At 37.1% G+C, this 17187-nt stretch overlaps 3 protein-coding genes across 3 annotated transcripts; 1 reads left to right on the top strand and 2 right to left on the bottom strand.

Annotated features, from left to right (window-relative positions):
• Window positions 1–3894: 3894 nt before the first annotated feature.
• LOC134331070 (keratin, type I cytoskeletal 50 kDa-like) lies at window positions 3895–6145 on the bottom strand. Its single transcript, XM_063012325.1, has 7 exons — window positions 5578–6145; window positions 5356–5438; window positions 5094–5250; window positions 4825–4986; window positions 4614–4739; window positions 4254–4474; window positions 3895–4060 (listed from the first exon to the last, which is right to left on the bottom strand). The coding sequence occupies exons 1-7, from the start codon at window positions 6112–6114 to the stop codon at window positions 3964–3966; spliced, it is 1383 nt and encodes a 460-aa protein (XP_062868395.1). The 5' UTR covers window positions 6115–6145; the 3' UTR covers window positions 3895–3963.
• A 2076-nt stretch (window positions 6146–8221) lies between these two features.
• krt99 (keratin 99) lies at window positions 8222–14068 on the bottom strand. The gene is made up of 9 exons (XM_063013430.1): window positions 13835–14068; window positions 13311–13439; window positions 12649–12731; window positions 11574–11730; window positions 11176–11337; window positions 10663–10788; window positions 9972–10192; window positions 9534–9655; window positions 8222–9157 (listed from the first exon to the last, which is right to left on the bottom strand). Exons 1-9 carry the CDS (start codon window positions 14066–14068, stop codon window positions 9048–9050), a joined length of 1344 nt encoding a protein of 447 aa, XP_062869500.1. The 3' UTR covers window positions 8222–9047.
• A 1681-nt stretch (window positions 14069–15749) lies between these two features.
• Window positions 15750–16935, top strand: LOC134331765 (gastrin/cholecystokinin-like peptide). Its single transcript, XM_063013279.1, has 3 exons — window positions 15750–15855; window positions 15982–16227; window positions 16789–16935. The coding sequence occupies exons 2-3, from the start codon at window positions 15984–15986 to the stop codon at window positions 16860–16862; spliced, it is 318 nt and encodes a 105-aa protein (XP_062869349.1). The 5' UTR covers window positions 15750–15855; window positions 15982–15983; the 3' UTR covers window positions 16863–16935.
• Window positions 16936–17187: the final 252 nt, after the last annotated feature.

Below are 17187 nucleotides of genomic sequence, written 5' to 3'. Positions count from 1 at the left end.
CACAAACTTCACAAGTCTTCGTGACAGTCACCAACCCCAACATAATGCACCCTTACGTTTCAGCTGCAAACATTTCACCTGTTGATCACCAAAGCTAATTTGTGTATTAACGCTAACTGTCCCAAAGCCATGAGTCATGTAGCATTATTCACTAAAAAAAAACTTTACAAACTGAATGAATTTTTTTTTTTTTAATTATCTATTTTTTCCCACTTTCTTCTCCCAATTTTTTATCCCTATTCTAGTCATGTCCAATTACCCTGATTGTGTCCTCTATACTGATTCGACCCTTTTTGCCGCTGACTGAGGACGCCACTCAACTGACTTGCGCCCCCTCCGGCACGCAGTCAGTACAGCCTGCATTTTTCACCTGCATGAGCCGAGATCATACACCGAGAGACACTGCGCACGGAGGGTCACACCCCCCTCAATGTTATTCCTCAGCCCTGTGCAGGTGCCGTCAGTCAACCAGCAGGGGCCGCAGTCGTACCAGTTATGAGGACCTATTCTTCGACTCTACCCTTAACCCTGAACAACAGCCAAACGTTGTTCATACTGCCGCCCAACCCAGTCGGAAAGGCAGAGCTGATTTTCGATATGATGTATCTAGAAACCCAACTCTGGTGCGCTAACGTACTTTACCGCTGCGCCACCTGAGCGGCTAAAAACTGAATAAACTTAAACTTGAATGATCATTTACAAGTAGTTTAAAGAAAATGTAAAAAGGCAATGGGTAACACGTAAAAGTACTTCTTTGTGGTCTTACCCCAGTTTTTACCTCTGCAGTCTCCAGTAGCATTACACATAGATATAAATATTTTATATTACTTTTATAAATAAAACACAGAGGGATTATTGTGTTGAGATTTTTAGTGGAAAAAGAGAGCAGGAATGCATCTACCAGAGGATGCAAATTGAACTGCAGGCCAACCAAAACATGGTATCACCAGCGCATTCACAGACACACATATACGTCAGCACAGAAAATACTACTTCATTTTAAAGAAAAGTATTAGTAGGTAAATACTTTATATCAGTGCAATTCATTAAAATACATAAGTAATTTAAACTAGTTCTAAATACATTTACATTACATTAAAAATACATTTTTAAATGGCACATGTTTATCCAGAGGCCTAGCACAAAGTGTAGGTGCTGCACAGCAACATGTGTCCTGGAAACCTGAGTTTAAACTTGGTCTCCAGTCACTTTTGCATGTTCTACCCATGTCAGTGTGGGTTTACTTTGGGTACCTTGATTTCCTTCCGCACCCAAAGCATTTAAAAGGTGAATGGTCTGCTCTAATATGCCTCAAGTGATTGAATAATTATCTGTTGATGGTGTAATCCTACCCTGTGCCCAGTGATTCCAGGTGATTGTGTGACTCAAAATTATAACACATTAGACATGTTTAGACATCATCTAAAAATTAGTTCTACTTCAATTTGTCTGCAATGCAGTACAGTTTTACAAGCTTGTAGGAACCTGTTTAATCAAAACGACTATTAAGCCAGGCTGTTTTCCTTTACGCAAATGCCATCCTGAGTGATATTCTATGACACATCAGTTCCAGCCCAAGTTTTGCCAAGCAGTTTGCTGCCAGCTTTCTGAGACTTGGATCTGTCACTGGAAATGTGATGTGATTTATTCACTGCACAGTAAAGTACAGTTTGTACAAAATTTTATGTAATCCAGCTTTTTTCCCCTTCCAGTACCTTTCTGTTTCAGGTATAATCAAATCCAGTCCTGCAGGGCAGAGTCCTTGTCCTTCCCTGACTTGATTCAGCTTGTTAATTTCAGTTTAAGTATGTGCATTAGATGGCATTAGAGTATTAGAGTAACACAGTGGATGCCACATGTGAACATGGGTCCTAAGGTCCATGGTTTTATTCTTTGTTCTGCTTTAAGAAGTTTTGCATGTTCTTCACGTCTTCACGTCACGGTGGCTAAGTGGGTAGCACTCTCGCCTCACAGCAAGAAGGTCCTGGGTTCGATCCCCAGGTGGGCCAGTCTGGGTCCTTTCTGTGTGGAGTTTGCTTGTTCTCCCTGTGTCTGCGTGGGTTTACTCTGGGTACTCCGGTTTCCTCCCACAGTCCAAAGACATGCAAGTGAGGTGAATTGGAGACACTATGTGTTTGACATTAAACTTGTGAACTGATGAATCTTGTGTAACAAGTAACTACCGTTTCTGTCGTGGATGTAACCAAAGGGTGTAAAACATGACGTTAAAATCCTAATAAACAAACAAACAAACGTCTGCATAGGTTTTCTATAGGTTCTCCTCCATTTCCTTTTGCCTTCCAAAAAGCATGCAAAATGTGGAGTGGCTACTCTAAATTGCCCCTATGTGTGAGTGAGTAAGTGTAAGTGTGTATCGCCCTACAGTGAATTGGCACCCTGTTCAGTTAGTTTTTCCTGCCCTGCAACAAGCGTTTTCAGGTGGTGACAGACCCACTGCAACCATATCCAAGACTGAGCAGTTATGAATTAAGTAATAAAGTGAGTGAGAAATATGACCAACCTGTACTGAATTCTGATCCAGCAGGTTTAGCACTTTTTTAAATATCATAAATATCGCACATGCACCAAAAGACCCAATGTGGTGCTCAAATGAAACATAATGGATGTCTAGAACAGCCAATACACCTTCTACACCAGACAAGCTGCCTTTTAATAATATATATAATAATATTCCCAGTGTTTTCCCTTTGTCTGCATGGATTTTATCAAGATACCCCATTTCCTTCCACCACCTAAAATGCAGCAGGTGGACTGGCTACTTAATTTTTTATTAGGTTTAAATGTAAGTCAATGCTGTCAAATGGCTGTCCAAATTATGTGATTTAATGAATACATGACACACTTACCTTGCAGTCATTACGCATCAGTGTAAGAGGCTCCCAAGTCAAGCACTTTGTAGTTCTACAACTACTGACTGTAGTCCATCTGTTTCTCTACATGCTTTGTTTGCCCCCTTTCATGCTGTTCTTCAATGGTCAGGACCCCCACGGCACCACTACAGAGCAGGTATTATTTAGGTGGTGGGTCATTCTCAGCACTGCAGTGACACTGACTTGGTGGTGGTGTGTTAGTGTGTGTTGTGCTGGTATGAGTGGATCAGACACAGCAGCGCTGATGGAGTTTTAAGACACCTCACTGTCACTGCTGGACTGAGAATAGTCCACCAACCAAAAATATCCAGCCAACAGCACCCCGTGGGCAGCGTCCTGTCAGACCTGATGAAGGTCTAGAAGATGACCAACTGAAACAGCAGCAATAGATGAGCGATCGTCTCTGACTTTACATCTACAAGGTGGACCAACAGGGTAGAAGCGTCTAATAGAGTGGAGAGTAAGTGGACACTGTATTTAAAAACTCCAGCACTGCTTTGTCTGGTCCACTCATACCAGCACAACACACACTAACACACCACCACAATGTCAGTGTCACTGCAGAGCTGAGAATCATCCACCACCTTAATAATACCTGCTCTGTGGTGGTCCTGTGAGGGTCCTGACGATTGGGTGAAAAAGCAGGCTAAAAAAGTATGTAGAGAAATAGATGGACTATAGTCAGTAATTGTAGAACTACAAAGTGCTTTTATATGGTAAGTGGAGCTGATAAAATGGACAGTGAGTGTAGAAACAAGGAGGTGGTTTTAATGTTATGGCTGATCGGTGTGTATATATAATTCTGTGGTTTTTTTAACATGTTATACTTGATTATGTGTCCCAGTATTTTCACTTGAGTGTGTATATCTGCTGGCTGTAAAGATCTGCATTTTTAAATAATAAAATATGATTTGTTTTTCTGTATGTTCTGTTTCCTACAAGATATTTTATAAGTAAAACAGGATTCACTGTGTAAAATATTTATTCCTTTATTTAGAGTCGATCTTTGTTTTGAAAGTTGCAAACAGAATTTTGATCAGTGTCTTATTATAGCAGTTGTATATTATTACATTTATTTTGTTTCAACTGAAGAGGACACCACTTTCCCATCAACCACCTCTTCCACAATGGTCTTGACTTTCACAGAGCGAGTGGATCCAGAGCTGACACTGAAATAAAAAAAAGGAATTAGTATGGTCAGGAATGAGTATAGATTAAAGTAGTGTTGGTGTTGTTCTAATCATCAGTAGATGATTTTAACCATGGGAGGCTATGGCATTGTAAATTTCTGAACTCTGGTGGCTTGCTGTTGTGTTACTTGGTAACCAACACTGTTATGCTGAAAATCCCTATTTTTTTTACCTGCCACCCTCTCCATCCAGCAGCCTCCTGTACTCAGCAATCTCCATCTCCAGTCGGGTCTTGATGTCCAGCAGCATCTGGTACTCCTGAGACTGCCGCTCCATATCAGCTCTCAGCTCCACTATCTGCTGCTCCATTGCTGTCACCCGAGACTGTAGCCCTGCTAGTTTCATAGAGTAGCGTGCCTCGATATCTGCAAGAGTGTTCTCCAGAGATGCTTTCTGTAAAAGGATTATATGATTTTATATGAGAATAGGGAGCGTTGCTAAAGACAAAAAACAAGACCAATGTAAATAGTAAGTAAATGTGAAGATTATCTGGTCCATTAGTGTTATACAACAAAACTATCTCAGGACTTACCATGCTAAGCTGGGACTGGAGCTCAAGTTCCAGGCCCTGCAAAGTGCGTCTGACCTCACTGATCTCCGACTTAGAAGTTTCAAGGTCTACAGTGCTGGAGGCCACCTCCTTGTTCAGAGTTTCTACCTAAAGCAGTTTGTTGTAATATCTTTAGTAGCACTATAAACAAGTGTAGGGTTGTGTTAGACATTAGACTGTGTCATTTTTTTACCTTGGCCTCAAACCAGTTTTCTAGTTCACGCCGTTTCTTAGCAGCAACAGCTTCATACTGCTCACGAATCTCTTCCAAAATACGGTTCAGATCTTCTCCAGGTGCTGCTTCCACTTCCACGTTGACACTACCTGACATCTGGTTGCGCATCCCTAGCATTTCCTAATGTTTAAAAAGAAAATAAAATCAGGTTTTTTTTTTATTAAGCTCCCATTATATCGCGTGACATTTTAAATTTTGTAAGCATTTTGTCCCTCCACATGTCTCACCTCCTCATGGTTTTTCTTGAGGAAAATCAGCTCCTCCTTAAGGCCTTCAATGTCCATCTCCAGGTCTGACCTTGTCATTGTCAGCTCATCCAAGAGTCTCTTAAGTCCAGCAGAGTCTGCCTCCACTGACTGATGCATGGCCAGCTCATTCTCATACCTGAGCAGAATCACAAAAACTTTCAGATTCTCAGTATTGATGGCATGTCTAATACCTTCACCACATATTAGTGTGTAAATTCTGAGTATAACAGTAAACACTTACTTGGTTCTGAAGTCGTCTGCTGCCAGTTTAGCATTATCAATGTTCAGGTATATGCTTGCATTAATTTTGGTAGCTTCGTGTATCTGAAGGAAGTTTAGAAAAGTCTTGGTTACCACCTTGATACTACATTGTAATACAGGATTTAGTGAGTGTTATAATGATTCAGAGAGCTGAATCTTTTGTTGGAATTGAATTTGAACAAAAAGCAAGATAGACTGGTACCTTATCTTGCAGATCCTGAATGGTGGCCAGGTAAGCAGAGTAGTCTCTGGCTGTAGGAGAAGTCCTTTGCTCCACAAACTGTCTGATCTTTAGCTCCAACTCAGCATTGGCCTTCTCCAGGGACCGTACCTTTGCCAGGTAGGTCGCCAGCCGGTCATTCAGATTCTGCATGGTGGCCTTCTCATTGGTTGTCACATTAAGCTCCATATCTCCACCTCCAAATCCCCCACTATAGCCAAAGCCTGCTCCTCCACTACCTCCGAATCCAAAGCCAGCTCCTCCAGCAGCTCCATAGCCAAGGCCTGCAGCAGCACCACCACCACCACCCCCAATGGAGCGTGATACAGTGGAGATGCGCACACCAGATCCTCCAGAACCACCGTGCATGCTGGGGGCACGTGCAGACATCATCTGTCGGCTGCCGCCACCTCCCATCATGGACATCCTGGAGCCTCCCCCCAGAGTGGGACCCCTAAAGGATCCTCCACTGTGGGAGCCCCCTGAGGAGACAAAACTGCGGCTGCTGAAGGTAGTCATGGCTGGACCAGAGAGCTAGAAAAGTGGCTCTTTGCTGGAAAAGGGAGAGAGACTGCAAGACTAAGATAGGGGTTGGGGTTTTTATATGTTACCCCACTGACAGGAGGGTGAAAAAGTTTGGAGAAGAATAGAAGCGCACCACACTCCACCCAATATATGGCCAGGGGGAGAAGACCTGGCAAGGCAAATGCACTTAGGCATTTAAACAACTCTCAAATTTTTAGGTGCATGAAAAGACATGACTAGCACTTAGAGGAGATATGCACGAATCTGAATATATGCCAAAATTTCTGCAATATACCAATCCCTAGGGCATGTTTTTAAACATGAGCCTATTAAGAGATTGCTTTTGGAAAGTAATCAAGATATATGCAACGCTTTTGCAGCCAATAAAGATTAACATGTTAAATGACGTGTCCATAAAGTTCACCAGCGACCATCGTTAGCAGTAAAAGGTTTTAAGAGCTGGACCTTATTAACACTTATAAACAGTGAACTAAAACCCTGTTGTTTAATTGGCACTTATGCCTGGAGTCAAGTCAACATTTTCAGAACAGAACTTCTTTGTCTTGTGCTATTCACTACTTTCTGTGGTGGACTTCTGCAGTGTTCCTACCCAGGGCATTACATTAACGATAAAAATTCCTTCCATTCATTGGCAGTGTAATCTATAATGCCCTTTAAAAATGTTAAAGCAATGATTCAGTCTCTCCACTTCAGTTCACTTTGCTTAATAGCAGTGAAAGTAACCAGATCATGCTGCTTTGTTTCGAAAGCAGATATTTCCTTTTATTAATTAAATTCAAAAAAATTCTTACATTTTACAGTAACACCACTTTTTAAATCAATTAGTAAGCAATATACCATGTTAAAATAATTAATTTAGTTATATAATTATTTAATTAATAAGTAAATTTAAATAATAAAAGTTAAATACTAACTTATGGAGGATGGTAATGGTTGTCACATGAATGGATTGTCATAGTATATCTGGTACACTAGGAATATGTGTTTAAAAATGTTATTAGAAAAGTGTTAACCCTCATTATGTGGTTAGCTGTTAAAAAAATAAAGGAGATGTTAATTACAATAATGAAAAAGACAATTAACACACAAAGAATGGAAGATTTCATACTTTCTATAGTATACTTTCATACTTTCAAGATTTCTAACTAGACAGTGAGAGATAGATAGTGATCTCCACTGCCATCATCAAAACAACAGTTATTTTTCATAACAACTTTGTTTAACCATTCCAGTATAGATTAAGACCCTGGTAAAAATCTATGTGCATTAATGCTGTTCTGGCAGGGTGGTCTTGTGGCAATAGTACACCTTTTTAAATATACCATTTGTATATCAACTGAATAAAAGAAAACCCAATGTTTTACCATTAGATTTCCATTTTAAGCACTTTTAATATGTTAAGCTTAATTATTTAAGTGATTTAACAAAAATCAGTTAATGTATATTGTTTTGGTGTAGGATATTTGAGGCAGGGTCACGATGAAATATGAATCAGCTGGAAATACCCCATCTCTGAAGCTGACCTTGAATCATCCCGTGAATAGAATGACTCTAATTCTTGGTAATAAAACTGTATCCACTATTAATCAACCCTGTTCAGGCCTGCAGTAGAATTAGAAATATGATTCACTGATCATATTTGTTCCCCTGGGCAGTTTCTTGCCAGGTCCTGTATGACACAGAATGCAAGCCTGCAAAATATTTTTGAGTTAATTTCAAAGATTACAGTTCTTTACATCTGAAGTTCAGGGGGTTAAATCATGGCCATAATCACAATATATATTGGGTGGCATGCCCTCCCCAATATTTATATATGCGAATAATGCATAATATACTGTTTTAAAAATATAAAATCATATTCTACTCACTAGCTCTGCATAATGTTAAAAGTTAAGCCGAAAAGCCTAGCTGGGTATTCAGGATCACCCTGAACACCCAGATCTAAACACTGTTGTTTGCTAAGTAAACAGAATGATGTTATTTTGTCCATGTCACATTATTCAAATGCAAGATTTTTGCAGAATAGCACAGGCTTATATAAAGAGGCATTAATCTAATGATACTGTTTTAAACACCTTTATTGAGGTATACATATCAAACAGTGTGAATAGGCTGCCACCTAGTGCATAAAGATACATAACCATAAAGCCCAAAAACAAATACAGTACATTACTCAAAACCCAAAATAGTCAAACTAATTAGCTTTTAAGAATGTTGCACCAATAATATTTCATTTGTTACATTTGCACAGCATCTCAATGGCATTTATGACAATTGGTTACACCAAAATGCCTTCTAGACTTAACATCTTCATGGTACAAATGCATCACTAATGAATGATAAAAAGAGGATACACCAAAGTCTTAGTCTTTGCATGCAAAGATGGGTTGTGGTTTACCACTTTCTTCCAAACTTATACACATATAAGAGAATTTTCAAATTCCATGTTGTCAAATTCCCACATGTTGTCCATGTAGGGCAATGCTGGAAACCACTGTGAAATGTGCATGACCTAACGTTCATGCTACTGTGATAAATATAACCAAATGGACTTGAGAGTACTGTGGAAAACCATTGTCACCTAAAACAGTCTACCATTGCATCCAGAAATGCAACTTAAATCTCGAAAGAGAAAGCCATATATCAATTATATGCAGAAAGTCCACCTAGTTCTCTGGGCCTCAGAAGCAGTCAGATTAAATTATGTGCAGCTTGTTTTGGACATTACGTTCTTTGTGGCCAAAGATAAAATAGACAAAGCCAACATCTGTCATCTGATGCATCCCCAAAAATGAGAAATGATAATGATATTTTGAAGCTTACACACACATAAATGAAAAATGATATTTTCAGCAAATTACCAGTAATTGTGCATTACAATGTTAACAGTGTGTAGTTATTTTTACTTAAACCAGCTGTTCATCCATGATTTTCTCAACCACAGAAGTAGACACAACCACCCCATCCACCAGTTGCTCTGTGATGACCTTCAGACGTTTCTGATGGAGATGATGCTCTACACACACACACACACACGGATAAATAGAGATATGATCAATTAGTTATTAGATTACCTAACAACAAAGAAAAATAAAAGAACAAGCATAATGAAAATATAAATGTTATGTATACATAGTAATGTACAATGTTATACAGTTATAATTTTCCACCATACCAGTCATGCAAGCCAGTAAGAGCTGACTTTTTAAATCTACCCAGAATAGAAAATCTGGCTGCAGACAATATAACTGATATAAAAACTGTTATTAACTGTTATAATGCTTCATAGACATCAATTCTCACTAGGCACCCATCACCTCATGGCAGAGGCAAATAAGTGAATAATTAAAATGCCTAACTACAGAAATGGATGAAAGCATGGCTAGTCTTACCTTCTTCTTTTTGTTCCTGTACTGTTATAGAATCAGTCACTGTCTCTCTCACAGTCTCAGAGACAGTTGTAGTCAAAGACGATGTTTTTGATGATGTTGATAAGGAACTTACACTAACACTTCTGTAAATAATTTTAAAAAAATAGAAAAAAAAAAAAATATATATATATATATATCAAACACAATACAGTATATATATAATACTAATATTGTACATTATACTTCATATCAATATGTATCTGTATATAGTGATTTTTGTTACAAGCTATAAAATGTTTGAACATGTAAGTAACTATGTGGGACACACACAAAAGTTCCAAATTACATTTTTATGGTTATTTTTAGATGAAATGAATCATTGAAATTATATAGGGCTGCACAATCATTCATCCACAGATTTTTTTATACTCACAAAGCCAATCATTTGTCAAAACTCACCCTCCTCCTTCTCCACCCAGAAGCCTTCTATACTCAGCAATCTCCAGCTCCAGTCTCATCTTAATGTCCAGTAGAATTTGGTAGTCACTGGCCTGTTGTTGCATGCTTTCATTGATCTGTTGGAGCGCTTGTTCTAGACGGTTTACGTCTAACTGCAGCTTGGTCATCTGAGAACTGTAGCGCACCCCCACCTCAGCCAGGTCCCTCTGCAAGATTTCCTTCTGCACCAGATATGTCATATAAGGTTTAGTAAAATGAAAAGCTATTATGGTATATGAGTAATATAAAAGGTTGTGAGGAATAAGTATTAATGTTTGAGTACTGATTAAATCATCCTAAATAAATAAAATGAATAAATGTAATATTGGTTCTTGGAGTCAAAGGTGGGTCCGTAACAATGGTTTAGTAACTGTGTTTTTCTGTTGTCACCTGAATATGAAGTTTATTGAGTACATTTCAGTCATTTAAAATCATACATATGATTAAGCTCATGCATCAGAACATCAGAACTGAGCTGAATTTTGTTCTGCAAATGAATAAAGCAGATTTTATAGATACATTTACCCATTATTACTATTCGAAAGTAAAAAAAAAAAAAAAAACTTTTTTAGACCTTGTGGTTGCAGTCATGTAAATTAGTAAAATTAATGTATACCATAGCAAGGTTGGTGTCAAGGCTGGTGATAAGTACCTGATGAAGAACACTGTTTACTTCTATCTCCAGGCTCTGGTATTTTTTCTGCAAGTCAGTGTAAGCTGTTTGGGAACTTTTAATTTCAGTGTGGCTGGTGGTAATCTCAGAATTCAATACCTCCACCTGAAAAACACACAAATATTTAATAACCTTTTAGTACTAAATATGACATGGTGTGTTTTGATTTGTCATTCTAGCAAATTCCTTTGCTACTGCATGTAATTACAAGCTTTATTGTAATCTTTTAATGCAAAACAATTACGTTAATCCACAGAGACAAATAAGTTGTGTGACCAGTGACCACATTCTCAGTCATAGCCAGCAAATTGTATTCGTTTGTATAAGTTTGATGCTTTAAGTTTGCTGTGTTTTAAATTAATCTCTTATCTATTTGTCTGGTATTTATCCATAGACATAAGTAGAAGTTAAAGGCTGCATTTTTTTTTGCTACACATAGGCCTACTGTTTAATAGGGCATCCAAAAACTAAAATACTGTCCTACTGACTTACCTTGCTCTGGAACCACTGCTCAAGTTCTCTGTGGTTCTTTTGGAGGAGTACCTCATATTGCTCTCTCATTTCCTGTAGTTCTTTTTCAAGATCTACTGCAGGAGCACAGTCAATTTCCACATTTACTGCACCACTCTGCTGGGTGTGAAGCAGATAAAGGTCCTATACAGAAAGGGGAGATGAAGGGTATAAACATTTATTGTTTATATATGTTGCCAAAATGAATATTTGAAGTTCTTGGGAAAAATTCTTACAGTCACTCTGGGTTTTACTGCCTAATTTGCAGAATTAAATCAAAATCCCAATCACTACTGGACTGCAATTCAAATGACTGGTCATACATATAGATAAACCTATGTGCATGACTAAATTAAAATAAAAAACAAAGGTAAGGTCACCTCTTCATGGCTTTTCTTGAGGAACACCATATCTTCATTCAGCCCAGTGATGGTGAATTCCAGATCATTATTGGTAACATTAAGTTCTCCAAGAACAACTTTCATGTGAGATGTGTCTGCCTCTACACCCAAACGCTTGCTCATCTCCATCTCATACCTGCAGCGGGACATCAGACAGCAGATATTTCAATGTTAGGAGGGGGGGGGGGGATTTTTTGAAAATGAGCTTAAATCAAATTGGTACAGTTTATTTATTTATGCCATATTGTTTAATTTACTGCCGACATGTCTATGTGCAATGGGGTCCAAAGTCCAAGACCACAGTGAAAAACCTTTTCCAAATTCAATACACAATGTGTTTCATTGCAAAATCACCATAACAATGTAAGTAAAAATGTGAACCTTTGAATATATCTTCGTAAATAAATTTCACTGTGGTCTCAGACTGTTGGCCTCCACTGTATATAAAGAGGTCATCATTAAATTAAACTTCTCTACTTTTATCCTCATTAAAAGCCCAACAATACTTCCAAGAATCACTTCCACGTCCTCCTGGTAATTCAAAAAAATATGTCTACTATTTTGGCAGATCTATAACTCTACTAACCTACTAACAGGTCAAATTTGTGCACCATCTGTGTTAGTATTCGAATGCTATGTACTCTGCAGTATACAGATCGATGACGCTTTTTTACTTTAACATTAGCATGCTGGAGTTGGTTTCAGTACCTGAGTTTTTATTTGCAGCAAAAAGCAAATTAGCACAGTAGCCCAAAGCTAGCAGCACATTTCACTGTTGGCTCAATACCCTATCCTAAAACGTATTGGTTACATTTACAGAATTTGACCGATAATTTTATCCAAACTCACTTACAATTGTGAAAGAATACAGCAGTTTTATCCAAAATGACTTAATTTAATCAGCATCACTCAGAAGATTTAAGCACATTTGAAAATCATGATTCAGGTTTAGGGGACCTTTTACCTTTTCGTTGTTAGGCTTTTGCTTAACACACAAGTGTAAGCCAAAAGTGTTGTGGAAAACTGAAAAGGTTAAAAAAAAACACACACTTACTTTGCCTTAAAGTCATGAGCTGTCATTTTAATATTGTCCATTGCCATTAAGATCTTGCTATTTTCCTTGGTCCTTGCCAAAATCTTAATAGAGAAAGATATAACATTGTTAGACAAACAGTTTTGTGTCTATTATATCTACATGTTCATGTCTGGGGTTTATAAACACTGTTTTAAGGTTATTCCATATCTGTCCAAAGTAATTCCTCTGTTTTAAACAATAGTACGAGCTCTGTACATATAACAAATATAATCACTTTTAAATGTAAGAATTCTTTTTTTTTGTTACAGGATAGCTATCTAAATTTATTCTTAATTAGCATTGGTGTAATTTCAATCTATTACAAATTATTTTATTGGTTGCCAAAAATATTCCTTATAATAATAATCCTTTTTAGATAACATTAGAACATTGCTACAGCTAACGCAGCTAGCCAGCATCTGGAGAGCTTCATCTCAGGACACAAGTGAATTTTCTAATTTTGCCCACCGGTATTTAAATATTCTTACCATAAAATTGTCTTTATTTGCATCAGTATTACTCTTAATGATTTATTTTATAATTATTCATAAATGTTAAATTATTTCATGATCATAAGTCCAACCCATGTTATTACACACAACACGTTCAAAAAAGTAACCAATAGTAAGATGTTATTTGACCTGTTTTTGAAGGTCTTCAATGATGCTGTAGTATCGGGTCAGATCTTTCTGCTGGTTGGGGCTTTTACGCTCAAAAAACTCCTTGATTTGCAGCTCAAGCTTTCGGTTAGCAGAGTCTAAACACTTCACCTGCAGACACAGAAAGTTTGACCATAGAAATTAACTGATGGGCATTGTAGGAATGTAAAACATAACGTGTGTTAGATTTATACATGGTGAAAGTAGAAGTAGCAGTTAAAGATTTTGTGTATGACAAATGTAAGTCAAATCAATGTTAATTTATAAGAAATTAAAATACCTACTTATTTGACTTTTGATAGTATTTCATGTACATTTACTTAAGTATAACCATAAAACTGAGAGTTGGTTTATTTAATTTGTAGTAGTGAACAAAATACAACAACAAGAAAAAAACAAGAAACAGCAATCTATAATAATTTTATATCAAAACTTACAGACCATGACATTCCAAATAAAACATCATATAAGTATATATTCTTAATTCTGAAATTAAAATTATTTGCCTTTTCCAGGTATGATGCTAGGCGGATGTTAAGATTCTGCATAGTCAACTTTTCATTGTCAAACTGTGGGACTTCATTATCAACCGCTGATGATGGAAATCCAGAGATGTAGGTACCATGCCTGCCATAGATAGAGCGCCTTGAGTTATCCATTTTGTTTAGCATTATCTCCCCAGTTGAACTGTTGAGATTATACATGCTGTAAGAAAAACTACGACGAAGTGTGCCTGCCATGGTTAAATGCTGCTTTCTGGCTAAAACTGTCTGGCGTTTTTCTTTTCAAGATGGCCTTTTATAAGCTTTAATTGTTTTACTTTTATTTTTCAGAAGGGCTCGTCTGTTATGTTAAACATTTCTAAAGAACTAAATTGTTTTTACTTTTTATAGAAAAGAATCTTGGTTAAAAATACTTGAGGCAAGCCCTGAGGCGAGTCCTCAGTAAAAATGCATTCTAGATTGCATTCTATAAAGCTTAAGACCCAAGTTTACACTGTATTCCATGCAATCTTTCAATGCACCACATGTAAAGTAATTGCTAAAGCTTGGGATAGTCATGCCAAAATCTAAGAGAGGAATGTTTTCTCAAGAATTAGCAGTTAAAATACTTTAATTGGGTGTGGAAGAATAGGCTTGGCATCACACTAATCCTAAAGAGACTTTCAGCTGGCATTTAGTTTTAGTGGGTTCATTGCAAAAAAGGTGTTGAAAAGGACATGGGCGTGTAATGTTTTTTGACTTTTTAGGCAAATGACACACCACTATTTAACAATGCAACACCTTTAGTGAGAAAAGTGTTTGAGAAAGGAGAGTCACTTGCCATATCTATATATAAAAATAAAGACTGCAACCCAGAGCAGAGTCTCAAAGGTAGCAAAAGCATCTCCTGAAATGTTTATCAGTACATATTAGGATGAATTAAAATTAGTTACCCATTTAATTTTTCATAAAGTTCTCACTGTGATACAGTGATGTAAAAAGATCATTTGTGATGTCAAATGTAGTCAATTGGTCTAAAAACATTTAGTGTTACACGCATGCAGGAAGCAATTACGCAAATCACTGTCTGTTTTTACTGTTATATTCTTTATGTCCTGTGTTTCCAACATTACTAAATAATGTCATCATATTAAATTGATTGAAAGTACTGCAGTCATCAAGCATCGCAGGATATATTGTGTTGTTTGTTCTGAGCACACGCTGATGCCAGCAGTATTGCATGAATGGACTATTACCTCCTGCTAAAATCTTTAGGTAAATAAAACATGCTCTGTCTCTAGATAAAATACTAAGGGCATTCCATATAAACTAAAAATGTCTGCGTCAGTAAAAGCACTTACATTTTATTTCAGCCCAAGGTAATCAATACACTTTCCTATCAAAGCTTTAATGACGCATAAAAAATCTCATCTCTGACATGGTTTGGCAGCAAATTAATTTACATAAGTAACATGAGTTTACAAAAAAACAAGTGATATTATTCAATTCAAAACATATCTATTCAAAAAGACTATTTGGAATGCTTTCATAAAGGTGTACGGATTATAAATTAGGCAATTTAAATCACATCGTGCTCTATGTACTGAATAGGCCCAGATTAATTCATTTTAATCATGATAGCTAGAGGTAAAGGTCTAAGTATGGAGAGTTAAGAGGTAAAGATCTAAGTATGGAGAGAGAATTTATTGTGGATGCATGAAAGAGCAACATCTGCACAGAAATAACTAACTAACAAAAGGAAGAAAGAAATACAGAATAAAAAGACATTTTGTGTAAATGGATCAGTCCCCCTTGTGTTTAATATTATTGAATTTTCCAGAAACTGAACATCAAATGACTTTACAGTTAGGAACTACAGATGGTTTACAGCTTTTTCCTTTCATGAATGATTATTTATTGATTGTTGCAGTGCTGTTTGCTGATAAGGATAAGCCTATATATGTGAACTGAGTGAAGCAGGTGTGTTGTTTTTAAACTGGAATATTTGTCTGAAACTGTGCAACAGCTGCTATAGCACTATTCAGGTAAATGTGTGTATACTTTGTGTACTTTAAACTGAGTATATTTTATAGCCTAGGTGCATTTATAAATAAACATATATACATTATTTTTGTATTCTTTAAAATGTAAAAATCCAAACATTCCCTCAGGCATGACTGCGATCTTCACATTGCTGAGTTTGATAGTGATTGTGGCAATGGTGAGCGTGGGTATGGGCTTGCCACTGTCACCATTACAGAGTGGAATGGATAATACTGCACCGAAATCTGGTGACAGGAGACAGTTACAGGTGCAAAGAGCCATTCAGAATCGTGAAGCAAGAATGGAGCGATTTGCTTCTTTACCAGATGATCAGCGCCAGTTCATGTCCAAACAGCTCCTGCAGGCTCTTTCAGGTTAGCCTGCAAAATTAAACTCCAAATTTTTTACATTTGTCATTACAGTATATGTTGAGATATTTCATAGGGTGCTATTACGATAGCCCACCATCGCTAAGATCCAGGTTTAAATCTCAGTGGTCTATTGACCAGTCGGGCATCTGCACAGACATGATTGGCTATGTCTGAGGGGTGGTTGAAGTCCTGCGAAGGTGGCACCAGGATGCGCTGTAGGACGTTTAACTTTGCAAAGTACAGAGGTTAAAAGACCTGCTGATAATGCCCTGGTATCAGGTACCACAGGACTCATTCAGATGTCTTGTGGAGTCTATGACAGCCAGTGATCCTAATGTTTTAGCCTACTAGTGTTTTATACAGCATATATGTAATTAAATGAGCTTATTGTTATTAATATGTGTTGTTAATATGTTTTTTTTTTTAACTTTTTTAGTAAAGAAAAGTCTACAGTCTACAGCAATGTTTGCTTCTTGCCTTTCCTCTAGCCATACCTTTGGGTATTTTATTATGAACAACAAGCATGCATAATGTTACTAACTCTGCTCTTTAATATTTTGACAGAAATTATACAAAGGGAAGACTGCTTTTCAGACTATCAGGGATGGGTGGATTTCGGACGCAGGAGCACTGACTAACATAAACATGAACTGTAACACTATAACCATTCACAACACCCTGTATTTCAATAAAATAATTTTATTGAATGCACTCAGTTAGTCTTTTCCTTTTTTTGTTATTTTGGAAAAATAACTAAGGGACCATCACACCAGATGTATTTACCCTTACTTGTTTAAATTCTCAACAGGCTGGACAAAAAATATTTTAAAAATGTGTATGATCATGGGTGTAACTGAAAGCAGTGTAACAATCTTACATTCAATTCCCAGCCACACCCAATTTCCATTTAATTTACTTTGTTTATGTCCAATAATATTTTAGACTGTGATGCAAATATAAGCA

Source organism: Trichomycterus rosablanca, chromosome 17, assembly GCF_030014385.1.
Source record: "Trichomycterus rosablanca isolate fTriRos1 chromosome 17, fTriRos1.hap1, whole genome shotgun sequence".
In the NCBI taxonomy this organism is placed as follows: domain Eukaryota; kingdom Metazoa; phylum Chordata; class Actinopteri; order Siluriformes; family Trichomycteridae; genus Trichomycterus; species Trichomycterus rosablanca.
This window is presented reverse-complemented; position numbering and strand designations above follow the sequence as displayed.